Here is a 25,222-nt window from a genome sequence, read left to right as displayed (position 1 = left end):
ATGACACAACTGATCTGGCCTCTACTACTTCTACAGGAAGCTCATTCCACACAGCTATCACTCTCTGAGTAAAGAAATACCCCCTCGTGTTTCCCTTAAACTTTTGCCCCCTAACTCTCAAATCATGTCCTCTCGTTTGAATCTCCCCTACTCTCAATGGAAACAGCCTATTCACGTCAACTCTATCTATCCCTCTCAACATTTTAAATACCTCGATCAAATCCCCCCTCAACCTTCTACGCTCCAATGAATAGAGACCTAACTTGTTCAACCTTTCTCTGTAACTTAAGTGCTGAAACCCTGGTAACATCCTAGTAAATCGTCTCTGCACTCTCTCTAATTTATTGATATCTTTCCTATAATTCGGTGACCAGAACTGTACACAATATTCCAAATTTGGCCTTACCAATGCCTTGTACAATTTTAACATTACATCCCAACTTCTGTACTCAATGCTCTGATTTATAAAGGCCAGCGTTCCAAAAGCCTTCTTCACCACCCTATCTACATGAGACTCCACCTTCAGGGAACTATGCACTGTTATTCCTAGATCTCTCTGTTCCACTGCATTCCTCAATGCCCTACCATTTACCCTGTATGTTCTATTTGGATTATTCCTGCCAAAATGTAGAACCTCACACTTCTCAGCATTAAACTCCATCTGCCAACGTTCAGCCCATTCTTCTAACCGGCATAAATCTCCCTGCAAGCTTTGAAAACCCACCTCATTATCCACAACACCTCCTACCTTAGTATCATCAGCATACTTACTAATCCAATTTACCACCCCATCATCCAGATCATTTATGTATATTACAAACAACATTGGGCCCAAAACAGATCCCTGAGGCACCCCGCTAGTCACCGGCCTCCATCCCGATAAACAATTATCCACCACTACTCTCTGGCATCTCCCATCTAGCCACTGTTGAATCCATTTTATTACTCCAGCACTAATACCTAACGACTGAACCTTCTTAACTAACCTTCCATGTGGAACTTTGTCAAAGGCCTTGCTGAAGTCCATATAGACTACATCCACTGCCTTACCCTCGTCAACATTCCTCGTAACTACTTCAAAAAATTCAATAAGGTTTGTCAAACATGACCTTCCACATTAAAAACATTATTAGCTTAGTTGAACTATTGCAAAGCATCAGCACTATTATGCAATTAAATGCTTTATATTCAATAAAATGTTATTTCTTGTTTCCCCAAATTCCTATGTGATACAAGCAGTCTGAAATTATATTTCTGTTCGGTTTCAAGCGGTCTATTAAAACAACAAGAAATTTCTGGGGAAGCACCACTTTCGAAAAAAATTTGTTCTCCAGACACTTTTATTGCAATTTTAATAAAGCATTTTGTCACCAAATGTAACAGAAATAAGAAGTCTAATTACATATGGTCCTTGAGTGCAAACATTAACAGGTTTGACAAGCCAAATAACGATTTCTGAATAAAATTATCATAAAGGGAGAAATTGACATGGATCATCTTGGGTTTCTATTGTTATTCTGATAGGACAATTTATCAAAATAAAGAGAGTGACTGAATTGATAGGATCATTAGATTGCCACCTCTTAAGATGAAATTCCACTAATCACTACCGTAAGTATCTCATTTAAACTTTGAACATGTCACCTTAAAGTTATGCCTTTTAATATGTGGCATTTCCAGTCAGGGAACTCTGACAATCTATCTACGTATGCCTCTCGTGATTTTATATACCTTGACCAGTTTGCCCTTCAGTTTGTCCAGGGAAGTAAATTTAAGAAATATATTTAAGTTTATCTAACTTTTCTTTAAAGCCAGGTAACAGATGATCTTCTACCTGCAGGCTGACCCCAGCACATGCACACACAATGATAGTCGGTAACGCAAATGACACTTCTCCCTGTAGGTTTATATGTATATGTGATTAGTAAATTAATCTAAATTAGTATAATCTTCTGCACCTTCTCTGAAGCCTAAACACACTTCTTGTAATGCAATGGGTAGAGCTACACACAATACTCCAAATGTGGTTTAACCACAGTTTAACACAGCTAAGCAATGCCCGTGAAACAGACAGTACCACAATCTCCAGCGATGACTGTGACTCAGACAGAGCACCTGACTGCTGCACGCTAGTTCACTAAAAGATTCCAGAGGCAAAAGTATTCTGAAATAAGGATTATTCAGGTTTACATAACAAAATGAATTTTCTGTTTTTAAACTATAGCACAAGGGCACTAAGGGGTTTAGAATATTCTCTCCCCCCCCCCCCCCCACCTTTTCAAGCATCAGCAAACATTGAATGGCAGTCAGCACACACACAAAATGCTGAAGGAGCTCAGGCCAGGAAGCATCAATGGAGGAAAATGAATAATCGATGTCTCAAGCCAAGCCTCACCCTTCATTGAGACACACCTTCAATGACATTCCATTTGAGTTTTGTCAGAATACATTGCTGGCCTTAGCCTTACTTTCATTATTTCTGCTGTACCTTTTCCCCTCTGCCTCCTCATACCTCATGTGCTTTTATTATCTTGTGGTCTTCTGCATAGACTTTCTGACATATATATTTTCTCTCTCAATTAATGTGCTTTGTCAAAGGGAGACTGGCACATGAAGACAGGAACATAATGTCAAGGAAGGGAATGCTCTCCATGCAAGTTACCCAAGATGATTACCATCTTGCGCGTTTTCCCATTTCCATTCTCAATTCTCTGCTGAGCTTTAATTCTTTCCACTCTCTTGTCTACTCTTCCTTCTGTTTCCTATAATCGTTCAATTTCATTTCATCGTTGTCTATTGGTGGGTGGTGAGGTGGTGATACAGTTCTACCACAGGACGTATAATGCGCTAGCCTGCAGGTCACCCTTGGGCAAGGTTTAGCACTTCCCCCTCCCCCTGCAATCAGGGTCACCATGAAGCCTTGGGTGCAGGTGGTTGATGGTTGTATGAGCAGTTGGTGCATATCACAAGCCCTGGTTATGAAGACCAAACTCTGAGGAGTATTGATAATGGCTGGGGGTCACCCGTCTTGTAAAGACACTTCCCAGAAGAAGGCAACGGAAAACCACTTCTGTAGAAAAATTGGCCAAGAACCATCATGGTCATGGAAAGACCACGACTGCGTATGTCATACAACTCGGCATATAATGAACGAATGATATCCATTGGCTTCGAATCCTCTTCCATTCGTCCTCGTTCGTCATCTTTTCCTTCCCCAATAGTGTTACATCGTTGCACTCTCAGCAGAAGGTTCTGCCTTCCCATATACCACTTGCCTTCTTCTTTCTTCAATCCTTCGAAGTGCACTTGCATACCATCATGCCACACTACAAAGAAGTTATCACCTTGACACAGTGGTGTCAAGGAAACAACCTCTCCCTCAATGTCTTCTTCTTCTTCTTGTTTTACAGTGGTTGGCACCCAGGTTAATGGGCATACCGCCATCTTCTGCTCTGGAGTGTGGATCAGACGATAGACTTACATTCTAGATCCCTTCACCCATTCACACACACACACACACCTTAATCTACACTTTATCCTTCCTTCTTTGGCCATCCTAGTACCCTATTAATGTTTATCCATCATATCCTATAAAAAAAAACCCTGTATCCTTTAAGAAAACTAAAAGTACCCTGACCTGTGCTCTCTCACCCATGCCCAGTAACCCTTTTAATGTGAATTCCTGCACCCCCAGTTCCCTTAGATTAATTCTCATCATCTCTCTCTGTATCCCATACTTCCTGCAACTCAGAATTACATGTTCTACTGACTCCTCTTCCTGACATTCCTCACACAATCCTGTCTGATGTTTCTCCCTCAATGTCACAAAAACAAAGGTTGTGGACTACAGGATGAATGGAGACAAGCACTGACATTGACATCAATGGAAATGGGGTTGAGAGGGTGAACAGCATTAAGTTCTTCAGCATACACATCACCACAGGTCTCATCACGTGGTCTGTACATACCGGCTGTGTAGTGGAAAAGGCACAACAGCACCTCTTTCACCTCAGACGATTGAAGATGTTTGGTATGGGCCCCCAAATCCTAAGAACTTTCTACAGTTGAGAGCATCCTCACTGGCTTCCCACTATTCAGGACATTTACAGAGACAGGTGTATAAAAAGGGCCTGAAGGATCATTGGGGACCTGAGTCACCAAAACCACAAACTGTTCCAGCTGCTACCATCTGGGAAATGGTACCTCAGCATAAAAGCCAGGACCAACAGGCTCCAGGACAGTTTAATCCACCAGGTCATCAGACTGATTAATTCATGCTGATTAATTAATTCAACTGTCTTTCTAAGTTGTATTGACTGTCCTTTTGTACATACTATTTATTATAAATTACTATAAATTGCACATTTAGATGGCGACGTAACATAAAGGTTTTTAGTCCTCATGTATATGAAGGATAAAGTCAATTAAAAAAAAAGACTGGGGAACGACGTGAAAGGTTACCTCAATTTATAGGCCTAAAAATGGATTTGCTTCAGATGTACCATCCAGATACACCAATCAATAATATATTCTTAATGGAACTCCTACAGCAATGAACAATATATGCTCCTATTTCTTTTTATGCTTTCCATGATCTATTCTGTTCCTCACATTGCACCATCTCTACTTCGGTTGCCCTCGTGTTAGCTAATGTGCCAGGTGACAGATTACCCTCCATATAACTGGCAAAAAATTCAGCCTCAAGGTCTTCCAGCAATCTTCCAAGCCTGTCCCTCACTTAAAAGATGGCAGCTGGGAGAGCAGTGCCACAACCCACTTAAAGTTGTGTACACTCATGTTAAAAGTAACAGCTATACCAGGCACCAAGACATCGTACACAGCAGTGAAAAAGGTTTGGCACAAGTAGTAAATGCAAGAGGCAGCAAATGAACATCAGACTCAATAATTCAAAGATTCAAAGGTTTAAAGGTCCAATTTAATGTCAGAGAAATGTATACAATATGCATCCTGAAATGCTTTTTCCTCTCAACCATCCACGAAAACAGAGGAGTTCCCCAAAGAATGAGTGAGAGTTAAATGTTAGAGCCCCAAAGGGCCCCCCCAGCTCCCCTCCCTCCCGCGCATAAGCAGCAGCAGGCAACAATCCCCCCCCCCCCACTGGCAAATAAAAAGCATTGGCGCCCGTCACCGAGCACTCAAGCGTAAGCAAAGCAATAGCAAAGACACAGACTTGCAATTACCCCAAAGACTTCGCGTTTCACCTGGTATACGACATACCACAGGCTCTCACTCTCTCCTTAATAAGGGAGAAGGAGATGTCTCCATTTTGGATCTGAATAGCCATATTGGTCTATCATAGACATGAACTTAGGTCAAAAAGGAAATGTGAGTTAGAGTGCACTTAGAAGCCAGCTGTAGTTAAAATGTCACCACTGAAGGGTCTCTGAAGATAATTAGCCTCTAGACATACTATTCAACAGAAGAGGTGGGGGTGGGAGTTATTTCAGAGATAGCTAATGCAAAAGAAAACAGGAATTCATTTCACCAAGAAAATGAATTAACTACAGACCCAGATGGTACACATTTGAATTGCATTAAACTCTGAATCGTCACTATCTCAGCAAACCAAAGCCGTACATTAATTTAGCCAACTGGCATCAACATAGGGTCCAAAGTATCTTTCTCATACAGAAGACTTAAACTATGAAACATCGCTATGTCACACAGACTCAACGCAAGACAAATCATTGGATTAGTCAATTAAAATAATCTTTTGGCACATGCTACAGGATTTTCTTGGATTCTGCAATATCTCAATGGAGAGCTTCTGGTATTTTACTATTGATAAGATTCTCGTTTTCAACTGAATGCAACTATCACGACTCACACATCTTTTTCTTGTCAAACTCAGTTTGTGATTTGTGTTACAAACTTAAAAACTCACATTATCGTTCACCAAATGTTAGCACTGAACTATTGGCTTACTTTACAGTGAACTCAAGATACTTGCTGAATACAAGAAAAATATTAAAAAGTGTGCTGAGCAAAATAATACATGCGTCCAAACATCAATCACATCTGGACATATTAAAAAAATATGATTTCTGGTTAGTCCAGACTTTGCAGTCTAGACTAAACATTTTATATCCTCTCTTTGAAAACTGCACTGTAAATTCAAATGGTTTTAAATTAAATTTGTGATCAACTCTTTCATAACAGGATAAATTTGTTTCTAATTATTTTTATGATCTCATTCCCAAAGTCTTGCTTTAAAAGTCTTCATGAAACATTTTTTGAATGAAAAACATAATCAACTATTCACTAAAAGACTAAAAGCTAAGCTGATTACCCAACTCTTCTGTTACTGCAGTTACTTATTTCACAAACGGCTGAAGAACTCCCTGAAGTTAGAGGGCTTGTTTTGGCATTTGGCATTGACTTCAAATTTGTTAAATTGCTTTCTTTAATTAGCAATATCCAAAAACAATCTCAAAGTTAGATTTTCTTTAAGACAAAAGTAATTCCCTTTAGCAGGGATCTTTCTGTAAGATATCAGTTTTCCCATGTTAAGAGTACAACTGTGCCCAACTCTTCAAAATCTAACAAATGGAAGATTTCTAATTACATCAGTGTATACATATTTTTACAATGGACAATGAACGCACTGATTCACAATAATTCTCAAAGAGCACCAACTAATCCACATAGGATTACTATACAGCATAGTTTAAAAAAAAATTAATTTAACATGTTACCACAGTAATGTGACACTCCTTTGCAATATAAAATGAATTAGGGTTTATCGTCTTTATGCAGAACCCCAATAACTTGACTGGCATTACGCCAACTTTTAATTTGACGGTAACTTTCAGAACAGGGGGAAAATGCCCCTGTAGACAACATAAACTAATGTGGCATAACTAAAGTCTATGACAAAATAAATGGAAACCGAAAACAAGGATATTGTCAGGGCAAAATCATTATGACAAATTGTTTTGGATAAGAACCTATTGTGTCACACATGACTGATTCACCTGACCTCTGGAGACATACCTCAAACTGAACAAATAATACTTTGGTGTTGTTTATTTTAAAACATCATTCAATACAATTACATCATCTATTGTAAGCAGGGTAAAACCCAAACTTCGGTCACATCAAACATGTAATTAAACGAGACTGATTCATTGTTGATCACCTTAAGTTGCAATGGCATACAATATATGAAAATAAATCCATTGTGCAACCTTTCCAAAAATAAGACACCTTTTTGATGAACAAGTTCGTGGAAAGAAACTGAAATGACTACTAATTTAGCTGTTAATGGCAGTAAAATGAAAGATGAAATGTGCTTCCTCTTCACGGTATGGTTTGGACATATCACAATTTGTTTCTTTTCAGCAAGACATCTTGCTAAAGATTAATACTCATTAATTATTGTCCTGCTTCCATTCCCTTTGATGTAATTTTTAATAATGTTTCTTCCCACCACATAGGTACAAACTAAAATTTAGCCTGCATCTCGGAAAAACCCGAGGGAAACTGCAAAATCTGCATCCAACAGCCACACATCAGACATTGGACTGGAATGGGCGACAAAAGTATAAAGAAGGCGGCCAACATTTCATGCTTTTTTATCCTTATGCCAGAGCATCAATCGATAAATTTTAGCACAAGAACAGCACAAACTTGCAAAATGATCATGGATGTGCTTTTAGACAAGATTCCAACTTAGTCCAATCTTAGTAGCTGAAAATGACGATCATTTCAAGTTAGTACATATGTGAATATAAGAGCATACGCAATTCAGTGCTACACAGATTTAGAATTTACAGGGACACATCACAGGCAGCTAAATATTGCATTATATTGAAGGGAAAACTTGTGACTGAAAGTAGATTTACATCACGAGTATGATGCATTGGGTTTTGCAACTGAACACTGGTTCATTCTTATTACTGTACTGTTAATCTGTGAAAATGTCACTTTTATCCAATATATGCAATCCTATGTAATCATGCTTCTGATGAGCAATGATCACAGGCCTAAATGGAAAATCAAACACAATCAAATGCGATCACATCAGCAGAGTGGTGCATTTTCATCCAGCATCTACACATTTTTCATGTTGATTCATGCATACAACACACAGCCATGCCCATAAACCTGGGCTCACATCATGGTATACAACGCAATTCCATACATTTACCATCCAAGGAATTGTTGTTAGTTTGGGGATACAAGTGAGAGAGAACCATAACCGGAGTAAGGATAACTTGGGGGTTCAGGGACTGCTTGCTTAATGGTATTGGTCCATGGCATAAAAAAGGCAGGGAACATCTGACTTAGTTGATCACAGTATGCCTAGGGTGGAGGTTAGGGATCAATGGTTGAACACTGCACATTTAGTTTTGATACTTAGCTTTAAAAGAACATAGAACAGTACAGTAGAGTGTTGTGCCACCCTTTTAACCTGCCCCAAGATCATCCCACATAATCCTCCATGCGCCTATCTAATAGTCTGTTAACTGTTCCTAATGTATCTATCCCTACCAACACCCCTGGCAGTGTGTTCTAGGCACTTAGGCTCTTCTGTATTCCTCCAATCACCCTCATTATGTCCCCTCATATTAGCCACTGCCACCCTGGGAAAAGGGCACTGGTTGCCCACTCTTTTTCTGCCTCTTATCATCTTATACAGCTTCATTAAGTCACCTCTCACCATCCTTCACTTCAAAGAGAAAAGCCCTAGTTCGCTCAACCTTTCCTCATAAGACATGCAGATAGCATCTCTGCAAAACTCCTCTGTCCCTTCTTTTAAGCCTCCACATCCTTCCTATAATGCTGTGACTAGGAGTGAATACAATACCCCATGTGTGATCTAACCAAACTTCATAGTTTATCTTGCGCCTCTTGAACTCAATCCCCTGAGTACATAAGGCCAACACCCCATAGGCCTTCTTAACCAGCCTATCTATTGAATATGTACTCTCAATAGAGATAATTCTTTCTTCATGTTTCTGATTTCCACCCACACTGACTCAGTAGAGAATCCCTCCATGATCTCTTCCCTTTCTGCAGCTGTGATACTATCCTTGATCAGCAATGGCATTCCCCCACCTGTTTTATCTCCCTCCCTATCCCTCTTGAAAGATCCAAACCTCGGAACATCCAACAACCATTCCTGCTCTCATGACAGCTAAGTCTCTATTACGGCCACATGGTAGTTCCATGTACCATTCCATGCTCTTAATTCAACTCTCTTATTCCTGCTACTTCTCACATTAAAATAAACATTTCAACCAATCCAACTGACTGTATTTATACCCTATCCTTCTTTGCAGTTTCTCTATACCTTACACCTACCTTTACATCAACTGCTCCATCCTTTGACCTATCAGACTGGTTGCCAACCTAGTTAAAACCCTCCCTGAAGCTCTAGCAAACTTGCCTCCAATGACATTGGTCTCCCTTGAGATTAGGAGTAGTTTGTCCCTTTTGTGCAGGTCATACCTTGCCCAGAAGAGATCCCAATTCTCCACAAATCTAAAATCCTGCCCAATAAAACAAGTCCTCAGCCACACATTCATCAGCCAAGCCATCCTATTCTTGCCCTTACTACCGAATAGCACAAGTAACAATCTGGGCTTTACTACCCTAGAGCTTTTCAGCTTCCTCCCTATTTCCCTATATTTGCTCTTCGGGACCACATCCTTTTTGCTAAGTATGTCATTGGTACCAATATGTACCATGACTTCTCGCTGCTCACCCTGCCTGAGATATCCCTGACCCTGCCACCTCAGAGACAACATACCATCCAGGAATTTCTTGCAGATCTACAAAGATCTCCTGTCTGTCTCCTAATTATGAATCCCTAATCACTACTGCTCTTCTCTTCTCTTCCCTTTCCTGCCTGAGCCACAGAGCCTAACTTAGTGCCCGAAACCTGGTCACTTCAGCTTTCTCCTGGTAGGTCATAGCCCCAACAGTATCCAAGGTGCTATTGAGAACAGCCAGAGGAATACTCCACACTGATACTTGTTTTCTTTCCCTTTCCTGACAGTTACCCAGCTATCTGCTTCCTGCAACTCAGAAGGTGAGTATAATTATCTATGTAATTGTCCACGTAAACAACCGTCATAAAATACACTTCTGGAATCAATAAAGTCAGTGCTCCCATCAATAACAACCTCGAGCTGGTTATTTTCATTTGCATTTTAAGCCCCAAAAAGAATACAAGATACAATTTTTCTTCCTGACCTTGAACTCTCATCCTTACTAACATTTTCCTATCATGCAGCACTTCAATGACTTTATGTATAAAATACTTAAAATGTAGCAGACACCTAGAAAACCTACAGTACAATGCAGGCTTTCCGGCCCACTGCAAATTTGTTACACCCTAATCTGGGAACAAGGCAAACTTGTTTAAGGATAAAGGCAAAATATGCACAGGCTCTGAAGTAACTCTGAAGTAAAATAGAAAATGCTACACATAGTTAACAGTTAATTTTTCACAGTGCTAACCTCTCATCAGAATCTGATGAAAGATGTCAAAGCCTGTGGACACCCTTTTTCAATTGTACAATGTACCAATTTCAGGCAGTTAAAGAGCAATTTGCATTGGCTTATCTAGATTACAAAGGATGTTTTTTTTAAGAGAAACACTTACATTTATTTAGTCAAAATATTAGCCATTCTCCTAATGGCTCACTCTCATTTAATCAATTGCACATCTGAACTCTTGCCTTATGTTCCCGCCACCTCTATTGTGAATCAATAAGAATGTTTTAACTAAACTGGGATACAGATGACAATATTTTAAATCCAGTTTTCAGTTCCCTGAACCTTTATTAGTGCTTAGAGGAGAAATCAACATAGTAAGATTTTACTGGTCAGTGTTACATTACGAGACTTTACTACAGATGTTCAAATTGTAATGGCTACCCAGAATACTCCTGCAATTTGGCCCCACGGACATTAACACAACTGGAGTTCAAAAGCATGGACAAAATTCTGCCATTGCTATATATGGGAATTAAACACAAGCAACCATGGGTGAATTTCCATCCGTGTTTCAAATTTTGCTCCAAAATAAGAAACTTCATATTAGTTGTTTATATTAACTGGATTTCAGATAAAAGTCAGATCATTATACAATTCAAACAAACTACTAATATTCGGCATAGCAATTTCTTAACAAGTTTTCATTACTGAGAGGCCCTCCACTAATGTGCTCATCACATAAATGGCACAAGATAGTTTTCAACTGTAAAGTGAATATAAATTGGCAGCTCTTGACATGCAACTTAATAACATGCATGATTTTTTTTCCACATTTGCAAAAAAAACCAAAAAGCACAGATATGCTTCTGAATTTTTTCTTGCTCTTAAATAACACAAGTACATTAGGCAATCCAGTTAAATAATACTAAAAGTATTTACTAGAACTTAAACATCTTTTCAGTACTTATTGAATTGACTATTACATCCTTCAAATACATGAGTAAAAATCTTTACATTACTTCTCAGTTCAAATGTACAATGTGCAATTATAGTAATTTATAAAAAAATTATGTACAATAGGATTGTCAATATAACATAGAAATACAGTTGGATCAGCATGAATTAATCAGTCTGATGGCCTGGTGGAAGAAGCTGTCCTGGAGCCTGTTGGTCCTGGTTTTTATGCTGCGGTACCATTTCCCGCATGATAGCAGCTGGAACAGTTTGTGTTTGGGGCGACTTGGTCCCCAATGATCCTACGGGCCCTTTTTACACACCTGTCTTTGTAAATGCCTGAATCATGGGATCTTCACAACTACAGATGTGCTGGGCTGTCCGCACCACTCTCTGCAGAGTCCTGCAATTGAGGGAAGTGATGCAGCCAGTCAGGATGCTCTCAATTGTGCCCCTGTAGAAAGTTCTTAGGATTTGGGGGCCCATACCAAACTTCTTCAACCATCTGAGGTGAAAGAGGTGCTGTTGTGCTTTTTTCACCACACAGCCGGTATGTACAGACCACGTGAGATCCTCGGTGATGTGTATGCCGAGAAAATTAAAGCTGTTCACCCTTTTCAACCCCAGATCCACTGATGCCTATAGGGGTTAGTCGGTTTCTATTCCTCCTGTAGTCCACAACCAGCTCCCTTGCTTTTGCGATGTTGAGGGAGAGGTTGTTTACTTGACACTACTGTGTTAGGGAGATGATTTCCTCTCTATAGGCTGCCTCATTATTATTTGAGATTAGGCCAATTACTGTAGTATTGTCAGCAAATTTAATTAGCAGATTTGAGCTGTGGGTGGTGACACAGTCATGGGTATCGAGAGAGTAAAGGAGAGGACTTAGTACATAGCCCCGAGGGGCTCCTGTGTTGAGTGTCAGAGGGGCAGAGGTGAGGGAGCCCACTCTTACAACCTGCTGGCAATCTGACAGGAAGTCCAGGATCCAGCCACACAAGGCAGGGTGAAGTCCGCAGTCCCTGAGATTCTCATTGAACCTGGAGGGAATTATGATGTAAACATTCCTCTTGCGATTGCAAGTCCCTGTTGGACATTGTTAACATGAAATGCTGCAAGTCCACTTCCCTTGTTTATTGGCGAGGCAGGCAGCGGTGGGGCTGCGTGGCCTCGGGCTTGCCTGTTGCAGCAGTCCAGGAAAGAAGATGCCGGAGGTGCCGTTGCGCTGCATTACTGCTGGGTACGGGGCTGACCTCTCCTGTTGCTGCTGCTCCTCAGTGTTCAATCAGTGGAACGACAAGCTGGATTGCACGCACGCGTACATAGGTTCGCCTGAGAACTGCTTTCTTGCCGTTAACACCCATGCACCATTAATTTAAAGGAAACGTCTTCCAGAGACTAGGATTAGAATATATTTTTTTGTGTGACTGTATGCTTTACTGCTATCTTATATGTGCTGTACGTGCTTCTGCTGTGTATGACTGTTGGTACTGTATTTTGCACCTTGGCCCCAGAGGAACGCTGTTCACTTGGCTGTATTCATGGGTATTCATGTATGGTCGAATGATAATTAAACTTGAACTTGAAACTTGAATAGAAATAAAACCCCAATTGAGTTGAATTAATGCTCTCAAAAACTCAAAGTTCAGCTTCATATTTCCTAGTCCAACTGTCACATTTTTAAATACTGCCTACTCTTCAACCATCATGGCTTATATATCTGCAAATATAATAGTGTGTGCTTAAATTTCACATTATGCATTCACTTTCTGGCCCCACATCAGATGTAACTAAATTCCAAGATCATCATCTCCTTGTTCCATTACTGGTTCCCATCTGATACAATTATTTCCTCATCAAGAATTTAGGGTGTATGGACTTCAAACAAATTGACATTCATTAAACAAGAGGAGAACATTTTTACAGCAATTATTTATTGGATAATAACATTTTACAATCTGCTTTCAAATGTATCAATACTGGTTTTATTTATGTATTTGGCAAACAAAAATTATTTTTTGCAGTATCCAATTTATGCAAGTGGCATTTGGATTTTGTTTCTAGTATGGAGAGTGCATTTTGACTGCAGTTTGAGTAAAATTGTAAAATTGTAAGACTTTGAATCTGCACTTAGTTAATTACTTATGACATACAGGTAACCCCCGCATGATAGTTGGGGGGGGGGGTGTGTGTGTGTGTGTGTGTGTGTGTGTGTGTGTGTGTGTGTGTGTGTGTGTGTGTGTGTGTGTGTGTGTGTGTGTGTGTGTGTGTGTGTGTGTGTGTGTGTGTGTGTGTGTGTGTGTGTGAGAGTGTGTGTGTGTGGGGGGGGGGGGGGTAGCATTGCATTCTTAAAAATGGTCCACAGCACAACTTTCTGTAACTTGTTGAATCCATGTTGTCTATGCAAATGTCAAGAAAAAATACTGCATATTTAATTAGATTCCTCCTACTACTCACCCACTAGATGAATTCTGTGATAATTTTATTCCACAGCTCCAATTCTTCAAGTAGTGATTTGTGAATTTTCTGAGGGTGAATTTCTGTTAGCCAAACAGCCATAACACAGAATTCACCTGTATTTGACACTGACGGCTGCTTTTTCTTCAGCTTATTTGCAATTTATCAATAAATCAATGATAGCACTTTGAAAAGGATAAAAGACTGAAAATTTGTTATTTGCCATTTTTGACATTGACCAACAGAAAAAGACAGTTTAGGTCATATATCTACAAAGTGAACTAAAAATTATTTACAAATATAAAACACAAAATAATTGATTGCATAAGTATTCACCCCCTTCCAAGTCAGTATTTAGTAGATGTACCTTTGACAGCAATTACAGCCTTAAGTTTGTGTGGATAGGTTTCTATCAGCTTTGCACATCTGGACACTGCAGTTTTCCCCCCTACTTCTTTACAAAACTGCTCAAGCTCCGTCAGATTGCATGGGGATTGTGAGTGAATAGCCCTTTTTAAGTCCAACCACAAATTCTCAATTGGGTTAAGGTCTGGACTCTAACTTGGCCACTCCAGGACATTAACTTTGTAATTTTTAAGCCATTCCTGTGTAGCTTTGGCCTAATGCTTAGGGTCATTATCTTGCTGGAAAAAACTCTTCCAAGTCGACGTTCTCTTGCAGACTGCATCAGGTTTTCCTCCAGGATTTCCCTGTATTTTGCTGCATTCATTTTACCCTCTACCTTCACAAGCTTTCCAGGGCCTGCTGCAGTGAAGCATCCCCACAGCATGATGCAGCCACCACCATGCTTCACGGCAGGGATGGTGCGTTTTTGATGATGTGTGATGTACAACATTTAGTCTGATAGCCAAAAAGCGCAATGTTTGTTTTATCACACCATAGAACCTTCTTCTGGCTGACTTCAGAGTCTCCCACATGCCTTCTGGCAAATTCTAGCTGAGATTTCATGTGAGCTTTTTTACCCTCCAATAGTGGCTTTCTCTTTGCCACTCCCCCATCAAGCTACGACTGGTGAAGCACTACGGACAACAGTTGTTGTATGGAAGTGTCCCCATCTCAGCCACTGAAGCTTGTAACTCCTCCAGGGTTGTCATAGCTCTCGTGGTGGCCTCCCTCACTAGTCCCCTTCTTGCACGGTGACTCAGTTTTTGAGGACAGCCTGCTCTAGGCAGATTTACAGCTGTGCCATATTCTTTCCATTTCTTGATAATTGACTTAACTGTACTCCAAGGGATATCCAGTGACTTGGAAATTTTCTTGTATACATCTCCTGACTTGTGTTTTTCAAAAATCATTTTTTCGGAGTGGTTTGGAGTGTTCTTTTGTCTTCATGGTGTAGTTTTTGCCTGGATACTGACTCACCAGCAGTTGGGCCTTCCAGATACAGGTGTATTTTTACTACAATCAATAGAAATACCTTTGCTGCACACAGGTCACAAAAACAGAAATCCATTTAACTAATTATGTGTCTTCTAAAACCAACTGGCTGCACCAGGGATGATTTGGTGTGCCATATTCAAGTCAAGTCAAGTCATTTTTATTGTCATTTCGACCATAACTGCTGGTACAGTACATAGTGAAAATGAGACGATGATTTTTCAGAACCATGGTGTTACATGACACAGTACAAAAACTAGACTGAACTATGTAAAAAACAACACAGAAAAAAAACTAAACTACAGACCTACCCAGGACTGCATAAAGTGCACAAAACAGTGCAGGCATTATAATAAATAATAATCAAGACAACAGGGCAGTAAGTGTCAGTCCAGACTCTGGGTATTGAGGAGTCTGATAGCTTGGGGGAAGAAACTGTTACATAGTCTGGTCGTGAGAGCCCGAATACTTCGGTGCCTTTTCCCAGATGACAGGAGGGAGAAGAGTATGTATGAGGGGTGTGTGGGGTCCTTCATAATGCTGGTTGCTTTGCGGATGCAGTGTGTAGTGTAAATGTCCGTAATGGCGGGAAAAGAGACCCCGATGATCTTCTCAGCTGACCTCATAATCCACTGCAGGGTCTTGCGATCCGAGATGGTGCAAATTCCAAACCAGGCAGTGATGCAGCTGCTCAATATACCCCTTATACAACCCCTGTAGAATGTGATGAGGATGGGGTGTTGAAGATGGACTTTCCTCAGCCTTCGCAGAAAGTAGAGACGCTGCTGGGCTTTCTTTGCTATGGAGCGGGTGTTGAGGGACCAGGTGAGATTCTCCCTCAGGTGAACACCAAGAAATTACAGAGGGGCAAAACTTATGCAGTCAATTATTTTGTGTTTTATATTTGTAATTAATTTAGATCACTTTGTAGAGATCTGTTTTCACTTTGACACAAGAAGTGTCTTTTTCTGTTGATAAGTGTCAAAAAAGCCAAATTACATCCACTGTGATTCAATGTTATAAAACAATAAAACATGAAAACTTCCAAGGGGCGGAGGGGGTGAATACTTTTTACAGGCACTGTATTTATTATCTGCATTTGTCCAGTTTGTTTACAGTTTACATTTCCTGATGTTTACAGTTACTGTTCTATAGATTTGCTAGGTATGCCCGCAAGAAAAAGTCTCAGGGTTGTATATGGTGACATGTATGCATTCTGATAATAAATCTTACTTTGTACATCGTACTTTGAACTTTGAGTGAACAAGTTGACGTTTCGGGCCGCGACCCTTCATCAGGATACAATGAATGACCAGTCCTGGTAAGGATGCAAGTGAAGGAAAATGGTTTGTGCAACGTCTCTAAGCTCGAAATCCCAAAGTGGACATGTCTGAACAGCTGTAAGGAATGTGCCCTGGGAAGTGGAGTAGTCTGCTTCCAAAGCACTAATTACACGTCAGCAGTCTGAAACAAAACTCGCCCATCTGGAAACATCAGTCTGTATTATATCATCTCATTAATCTGTAAATGGTGGAGAAGAGGCCAACTGTAATGTTATTTCCAAAGCAACTTTCCAATCTACTGCAGCCAATGAATTGCAAGAAAGCCAATGACGTTTCAACGAAAAATATCCATACATTTTCAAGTTGAACAATCAAATGAACAAAACATTAAAATCAAAGAGTAAATTCCCTGCTTTTTGTGCAAAATGTGCAACAGAACTTTATGCAATTATCAAAGAAAATAGAAAGATGAGTTTAATGCTAAATCAAAAGGATGTCACATCCCTTAAAGTGCAAACTATGTGTACTGTGTTAAAATATATACTATTTATACTATACTATGTTAAAATATTTTAAACTAGATTACATGCTGTGGTCATTGAAGCAGAGCCTTGATCCATAATCCTCTGATTCAAGACAATGCTACCACCGAGACTGGACTGACATTGAAATCTGAATTAAAAACTTGTGTATTCAAATTTGGTCATATTGTCATAATTCAGTGCACAGTTTCTATTAATCTTTTTGCATTTGCAAGATGATTTATAAATATCCAAACATAATGCTACTGCACGGAGTACCAGAAACTTCAGCTCTTCAACTCAACAGCCTACAGCTGTGCCACCCGCCACTGAAGGTCACGGCTCACAAAGGTTAGAGATAGTTAGGGAGGGACTATCTGAAAGACAGAGAGGATCTATCTGAAAGGATGAGGTCAGGGATGTCATATAGGGGACACACACACACACACACACACACACACACACACACACACACACACACACACACACACACACACACACACACACACACACACACACACACACACACACACACACACACACACACACACACACTTACTTTCTGGGCCTCAGGACTACTTTTACTTCCCTTCAACCTTATCAATTTTTTTCTGCAGTGTCTTGGAATAATTAATTTCAAACCTTGCTGACTTTACAAGTGGATCTTATGCAAGCCCAGACAAGTAAAGCAAATGTTGACTGTTGAGATGATCTCAGATGCTTGAGGAGAAGAAAAGGTAGTTTCCAGTAATTGTGTAGCTATTTTGTAGAGATTATGTATAATTTTGTGTAAATCAAGATGGCAGTATGTGAATTTTCACTTCTTTGGTTTCAAAACAAACACTCAAATGTCAATTCCTCATTTTCCTTTAAGGTACATGTACATGTACAGTAGATGTGATCCCCTTCCTTCTAGATTTTAGTTGCTGACCTAGTTAAGTTACTGCCACCTAACTCTCTGAACATTTTTTCATAGCACAAGTATACTGAAAGTCTTCAGTGTTGAATGATAATTATGGATCAATTGATTTATACAAATTGGACAGAATTATTCTAACAATGATGCCAATGTGGTGAGATCAAATTGTAGGAATTGAATAAAGCAATCTAGTTTAACTGATACAAGTAGAACTGCTGAACAATATGGAATGTGTACACAATTATGATGTAACTGATGCAAGATTTATCCTTGGTCTCATTGACCTACAGGAAGACCAAAATAAAATACTGAAAACAGTTTGTGTTTAAAATACTGGTCCTGATAATACAGTATTGCCTCTAGGCAAACTATACCCATGTTACTTTGTCCTAGGCCAACATTTAATGAAGTTCCATATTCGATTATTTTTTTCCATGCATTATCCACCATCCCTTATAAACAATGTTATCCTTCCTTTATTGACTTTCAGGGAGAAGAGTGGATTTTTTTGTGCTTATCTGGATAACTCAGCGCTCTTTCTCAAGAGATCAACATTGTTACCTGTCAATGCACATCCTCCAGAGCTAAGATAATCTTCCAGCGTGTTGATAAGAAGAACCGGTGATTGCGAATGAAGACCTCCCACTGAGAACTAACGATCTATAATGAAGACCAACCCCCACCCACACAAGTCCGATCCTTCTCGGGAAATAATATCTAACTAACCCACACTAATAAAAGTGTAAATATTATAGTGCCTTCCTGAGCCTGGCCAGATGTAGGAAACCTGAGAACATGCCATTTCAGACTAGAATCTTCTGATATTCTATCATGAAGTCTGACTCAACAGCAACCGAACCACTGATAAAATTTATAGATAGTGTACCTATTGCTTTCACATTTCATTTTAACATTTCACAGGTTACACCTTCTTGAGTTCAGATTAAAAGTGCGGAACAGTCAAACAAAATGTTTCAACTGGTCAAACAAACCAGATTCTACTCTGTCTGATTACTGTCAGGATGTAAGAAAAGATTTTCATGGCTTGGAAAAACACAATTTTGGAAAATCATATTTTGCAGAATTTTTGGTGAATATAAAGGTATATCTGTGTACATTGAGCCAGACAATTTTAAGAGCTCAACTTCAGACTTTAAAGTATGTCATTCAATCTTTACAAAGTCAGTGAGCAGTTTTGGTTGTCACTTTTGAATTTGTTCTAACAGCAAGGTGAAAAGTTCTTATTACATTAGTTGGCTAAAAGGATTCTCATTGGCTACACAGTTGTTTTTTTTAAAAGCAGCCAGCAAAGATTGGATTTTTGATTTTCATTTTCTGTTTTTCCCCCAACTCACTGCCAGAAAGCCGTCTGTTGCTGCTGAGAACCACCCCAATTTTACACTGCTGAAACTGGGAAGTTATTAAAAAGGGGAAATTCCTAGCACAAAACAACTCACTAACACCATGTGAATGGTGCAAAAGAATGTTGTTCTTTCAGTCAAACCACTGACCAAATGCCAGAATTAACAATGTAATCTCAGTCTACCAGCGCATAATGTATGCTGTGTTGTAATTACTGCTCCATTTTTTTCTCAGATGAAATGGGTTTTAAGCAGGAAGATTTAGTGTTCAATAGAAGCTAGTTGAAATTGTTGTGGTACTCAGTATACACACACAATCTACAGCAATCAGCAATCAGCCCATCAATGATTTAAAGGATACCCTCATTTGGAAACTGCTCATTCTCCACAGGTAACAATATCTTACTTAATGCAAATAAATGATCAATGGGAATGCTCGACATTAAGAAGTTTCCTCTGCTGAGCCACTAACCTCCACCTAGGCCAAACGCTTAAGGATAGAGATGTTGTACACTGATCTTGCATTCGGATTCAAAATTTTGACAAGTAAACCTGAACAGCAGAATGATCTAACAGGTGATTAAAATCTGAAGCTATAAAATACTGGAAATCCACTGGAGGAAAACACAGAAAAAATTACCCAAGGTGCAAGTCAACAAAACCAGAACCACTAAGTGTTTCAATGAATACTAGCAGGAATATAAATAAATTCGAGTTAATGCCTGTAACAACTAAGATCTATTTTCATGTTAACAAAGATTTTTAATAAACATGATATTCCTAAATTGGGTACTTACCAAGACAAACATAAATATAACTAAATTCTGATATCCTTAAAATTACTTCAAAATTATTGAAGATATTCACATGAATTCATATTCACATCAGGTAGTAAACCTGATTCTGACTTTATCTTAAACACTGCAAAACTCTTATCTTGAATCAAAACGTTACAGAATAACCCATTTTCTGAAAGTGTAAACTGGAGATAACACCCCAGTGGTGCTCAGTCAAAGGGTAATACATTAGTCCAAAAGGTGGTCACCAAATTACTTGGCATGTCACTCTATTGAGGTGATGAATGCAGGAACCCTCACAACATTTCAGAACTGGTAAGATGAGCATTTGAAATGCTATGACCTAGAACACCATGGGCAAAGTACTGAAAAAGAGGATTCATATAGAGAGGTACTTTATAGCCACCACAGACATGGTGTACAAAATAACTCTAGGAAATGTTAATAAAAAGCTAAGCTATATTTTGGGAAACAGTTTACATGGGGTGAAGTGACAGGGAATGAATCCTGAAATGAATGACTTGTTCTACGAGCTAAAACAGAGCAACATTCACTGGTTTTCAGAAGAATGTGATGATTCGATGAGAGATTGACAGGGAAGAAGCAGAAAGGCCATTTCCCAGAGGCTGGAAGCATCTGGAATTAGGAGTGAATTCCAAAGGTATTTAATTAACTGAGTAAAGAAATTAGGAAGATATTTCTTTCCAACCTTCCTAGTAAAGACATTCTTGTTCAATGTTTTTTCTATTGATAAGCTTATATATCTTTAACATTCTTTGTACCAGACTCCTGTGAATGTTAGATGTTGAGAACATTTCGATCCGAAACAGAGAACACCCGATATCAAGGAAATCCGAGGTCAAAGGGATAGGGCAAGGAAGAGATCTTGATGCCCTGAATCAGCCAGCACTTCACTGAATGATAGAGAGAATTTATGACAAAGTTCTGTACATTCTACCCATCCAAATGGATCATGCTCTCAATTAATCAATTGTCAAATAAAGCAAAATGATATTGAAGCATTTCAGAATAAGGTGGCCTGATAACTTCAAAATCTCATTTCAATTGCAAGACAGGCAAATAATTTGAAGGTAAGTAACCAACACTGTTTACCTCTGGATTTGAAATCTGACAAAAGATTCAAAACCTGAATAAATTTAGAGAACCATATCAATGAACTTGAGCACTACTTGTAACTACAGTGTATAAAGTTATAAACAAAATGATATATTGATCAATAAGCTCTCTTTTGAATAAGGTTGTATCACCCGCCACCTGCTGTAATGGGCTAAAACTTATTTACCTTCTAATAACAGTCTGAAGGAGAACAACTGACGAGGCCTTCTTTACCAGTCAGTATTGTTCTGATTTTTGCACTCGCTCATTGCAGTATGGCTTTCTAAAATGGGACAGAGGTCACACAGCACAGTGTCAGAAGAGCTGAGCTGATTACTTCTGCAATCTGACAAAGTATTCATCTTGATTTAACATGAAAAACCAAACATTATTCATTCAACAAACATGCAAGTTGCAATTGCACTTGAATGGTTGAATCAGATTTCAAATATTTTTAAAATAATCTTTAATTTTTGTTAATTATTTAAACCTATTTCAACAGCGTTTAAATGTCTCCAGTTGTTACTTCCATCAGTGTTTGTTTTTCCTCCTGTCTGGCCAGATAAAAGTTGACGTTTCGCACTTTCCTAATGCTCTGTGCCTCTTTCAAATCATTAAGGAAAAGCAACACAGTTAGGGTCTTATTCCAGACAGTATTTTGTACTAAAACCAATTGTAAACACAAGAAACCCTGCAGATGCCAGAAATCCACAGCAACTCACACAAAATGCTGGAGGAACTCAGCAGGTCAGGCAGCATCTATGGAAATGAATAAACAGTCGATGTTTCGGGCCATGACGCTTCTTCAGGACTGAGAAGGAAGGGGGAATGTACCAGAATGAAAAGATGGGGGGAGGGAATGGAGGCTAGCTGGAAAATGATAGGTGATGCCAGGTGAAGTCAAGGGTTGGAGAAGAAAGAACCTGATTGGAAAGGAGAGTGGATGATAGGAGGAAGGGAAGGAAGAGGCGACTGGGGGAGAAGTAATGATGAGGAGAGGTAAAACACCAGAGCTGGGAGTAGTGAAGGGGTGGGGGGGGGGGGTGGAATTTGATTACCAGAAGAAGAAATCAATATTCATGCCATCAGGCTGGAGGCTACCCAGATGTGGAATACAAGGTGTTGCTCCTCCACCCAGAGGGTGGCCTCATCTTGGCAAAGTCTTAAAACAAAGTATATGGTCAATACTTAGTACTAAACAAACTATTTACTAAATAAACATATGTTTAAGGTGAGAGGGGAAATATTTTGCGAGGCAAGTTTTTCCACACAGCGGGTGGAGAATGCATGGAATGAGCTGCCAAAGTAAGTGACGTCAGCAGGGAAACGTAAAAGACATTTGGGCATCTGGACATGGCAAGTGGACAGTAAAGGTTAAATGCACGCAAATAAGATTACCTCAAGAAGACAGCTTGGTCAGCATGGACGAGCTGAATCAAAAGGTATGCTTTGTGCTATATAACTCTGAATCTCTTTAAATGCCAATGGACAAATATGGAGTTGGAAATTCAGAAGCCTAGAGTAGTGAATATCAGAAGTTCAACCAATAAATGGTGAAAATACGAAAAAATGAGAAACAAGTCTTTTTCCAATAGGAACGGAGGAGTTCATCAGTCATATATACCTGTACCTACGCTATGATGAGTTAGTTAAATGTAGTTAGAGAACCACCTGATGGCCCATGACTGCCACTGCATTTCTCTTGAATAAAAGTAGCACACTACAGGATTCCACACATTCAGTGCACGACAAGCTAGTTTCTCCAAGCAGATACTTATCCTCAAAACAATACATTTTATTCGGAATTTAACAGCTCTCAAATGAATTAAATGCAGTCACGTTGCTTTTACTCAAACATGAACATTCACATGAAATTGTAACAATAGATCTAATCAACACTGAAGGACAAGAGCGAATCTGCTTACATTTATACCCTCTCATACTGCCTGAGGCTGAAGGCGGCGGCAGAGCAGAAAACCACCTTAAAAATGGAAATGTACATAAATAAAGCACAACAAAAGAGTACAAAGGAGAAATAAATTGCAGGATTCAATAATTCAGCAACAGACATGCAGAATTTGGAATATTTAATCTGAACACTAGACTGTATTTTATTTGCACCTACTTGTCACTCTTCTAGACAACACATTCTCTTTGTTAAACTTATATATTCTGTGCTCTGCCACCCAAAAGCAAATGTATCAGAACCACTCACTTATTTGTAGATAGAGCCAAGGTAAAAACCAAGAACAGTACTCACTATTTCCAAAACTAGAATAAAGCAATTGTGAAAAAGAAGAAAATGGCAATAGTAATAACAATTCACAGACTATCATTTGAGGACACAAGAAGAAACTAGTGTTTGTCCACTATTAATAATATTAGAAGTTATGCAATAATATTTATTGCCTAAATAAATGCTATACATTAATTTGTTGCAAGCTCATTGCTCAGACTCTCCAATGTCTTTTAGACCAACTTTTGTGAGGTATGATTTTTGACAATTGGAACACTGTCCAGAGCACTGAATTTTCCCCAGCTTTTATTTGCAATCCTCTTTTGTTCTGTTAGTTGAATGCAATTCTTTTTTTAGAGATTTCCTGTGCACTCAAATTAATTTTCAATTCACCACTCTGAGTATTAAATGACTAGGTGGTAAATAGGCAGAACTGTGCAAAATTGAATTTCTACCTATGGGTGGTCATGGGCTTGAGAACATTGATTGCAATATTCAGTAACACTTGTGTAAAAAGCCCTTACAATAAGGTAGGCAGTACTGCACTGGTATAAACTGTGTAAAATGCACTCAACAATTGAACTAGCTTTGCACAACCAATTTTCAAATCAGATGCTTGGCAAACAAGGACATTTGAAATCGTGAACAATAATCTCATACAAAAAATAAATGTTTGTCTTCATAAACAAATACTAAAGGAAATGTAAGCAAAAAGTAACCTGTTCTTCTTGGAATGTTCATCCTTTCCTCTTTTGACTCCAAATATCCTGGTGATAAGTGCACTGAACAACAATGTGGAAGAATTTCGTACCTGGTGGTTAAAAGCAAAGATGAATATAATGCAGTGTAGAGAGCATCCTTTGTATTTATATTTACCAGTATATTTTTACAGTATATGTTTTAAACTTCCACATATGTAAAAGCAAATAATCACCTTAATTTTTATAATTGTGTAAGATATTTAAGGTATTTTGCTGACTTGTATAAATTGCTACCATTAACTTTTAAAAAATCTTTTACAGCCAAATAAGAACATAAGGCCATAAGATATAGGAGCAGAATTAGGCCATTTGGCCCATCGAGTCTGCTCCGCCATTTCAACATGGCTGATCCATTTTCCTTCTCAGCCCCAAACTCCTGCCTTCTCCCTGTATCCCTTAACACCCTGACTAATCAGGAACCTATCAATCTCTGCCTAAAATATACCCTAACAAAAATTGCTTCATCATGAGTTTTATGAATTTGAAACTTCATGTAAAATAATCATTTGGTAGCAATCGGTAAAGTGAAAGACGATGGGTTATTGTGTGTTAATCCATCTGTAGCTAAATGAGGGCTCTGTTGAACATTTCACGCAAAGAAGAGTATTTCCAACAGTATGGCACGCCCTCAGTAGTCCTCTGAAGCAGCAGCATTGATTGTGAGCTGAAGGGATAGAAGAAGAATGTGAACCTATGACCTTCATGCTCATAAATGAAAGTGCCTGCACGGAGCCAAGTAAAGTTGCCAGCTTTAGCACAAGTTTTTGCCACATTAGGTATATTTTTGTTCTGTACATGTTCCTGCTATTTAGGAATTAGAATGACTACCCAAAATCATTTCACTTAGAACTCTAAAGCTGGCAACAGAGGAGACCTGGATTTGAATCCAGAGGTGATATGCGTGCGTGTTTTCAGTGAGTGGATCAATTCTTCAGCTATAAACAAGCACCAG

The 25,222-nt window shown here is 39.1% G+C and overlaps 1 protein-coding gene across 2 annotated transcripts in view; it reads right to left on the bottom strand.

Moving 5' to 3' along the window:
* Window positions 1-25,222, bottom strand: part of LOC140730381 (tRNA (32-2'-O)-methyltransferase regulator THADA-like) — a 403,880-nt gene that overhangs the window by 262,336 nt on the left and 116,322 nt on the right. For both annotated transcript variants that reach the window (XM_073050701.1, XM_073050702.1), the window contains exon 25: window positions 24,229-24,320. In XM_073050701.1, coding sequence (XP_072906802.1) covers window positions 24,229-24,320 — 92 coding nt within the window. The remainder of the gene's footprint in view (window positions 1-24,228; window positions 24,321-25,222) is intronic.

Source organism: Hemitrygon akajei, chromosome 7, assembly GCF_048418815.1.
Source record: "Hemitrygon akajei chromosome 7, sHemAka1.3, whole genome shotgun sequence".
NCBI classification, from domain to species: domain Eukaryota; kingdom Metazoa; phylum Chordata; class Chondrichthyes; order Myliobatiformes; family Dasyatidae; genus Hemitrygon; species Hemitrygon akajei.
Note: the sequence above shows the minus strand (reverse complement) of the source record. Positions and strands in the feature narration are given on the sequence as shown.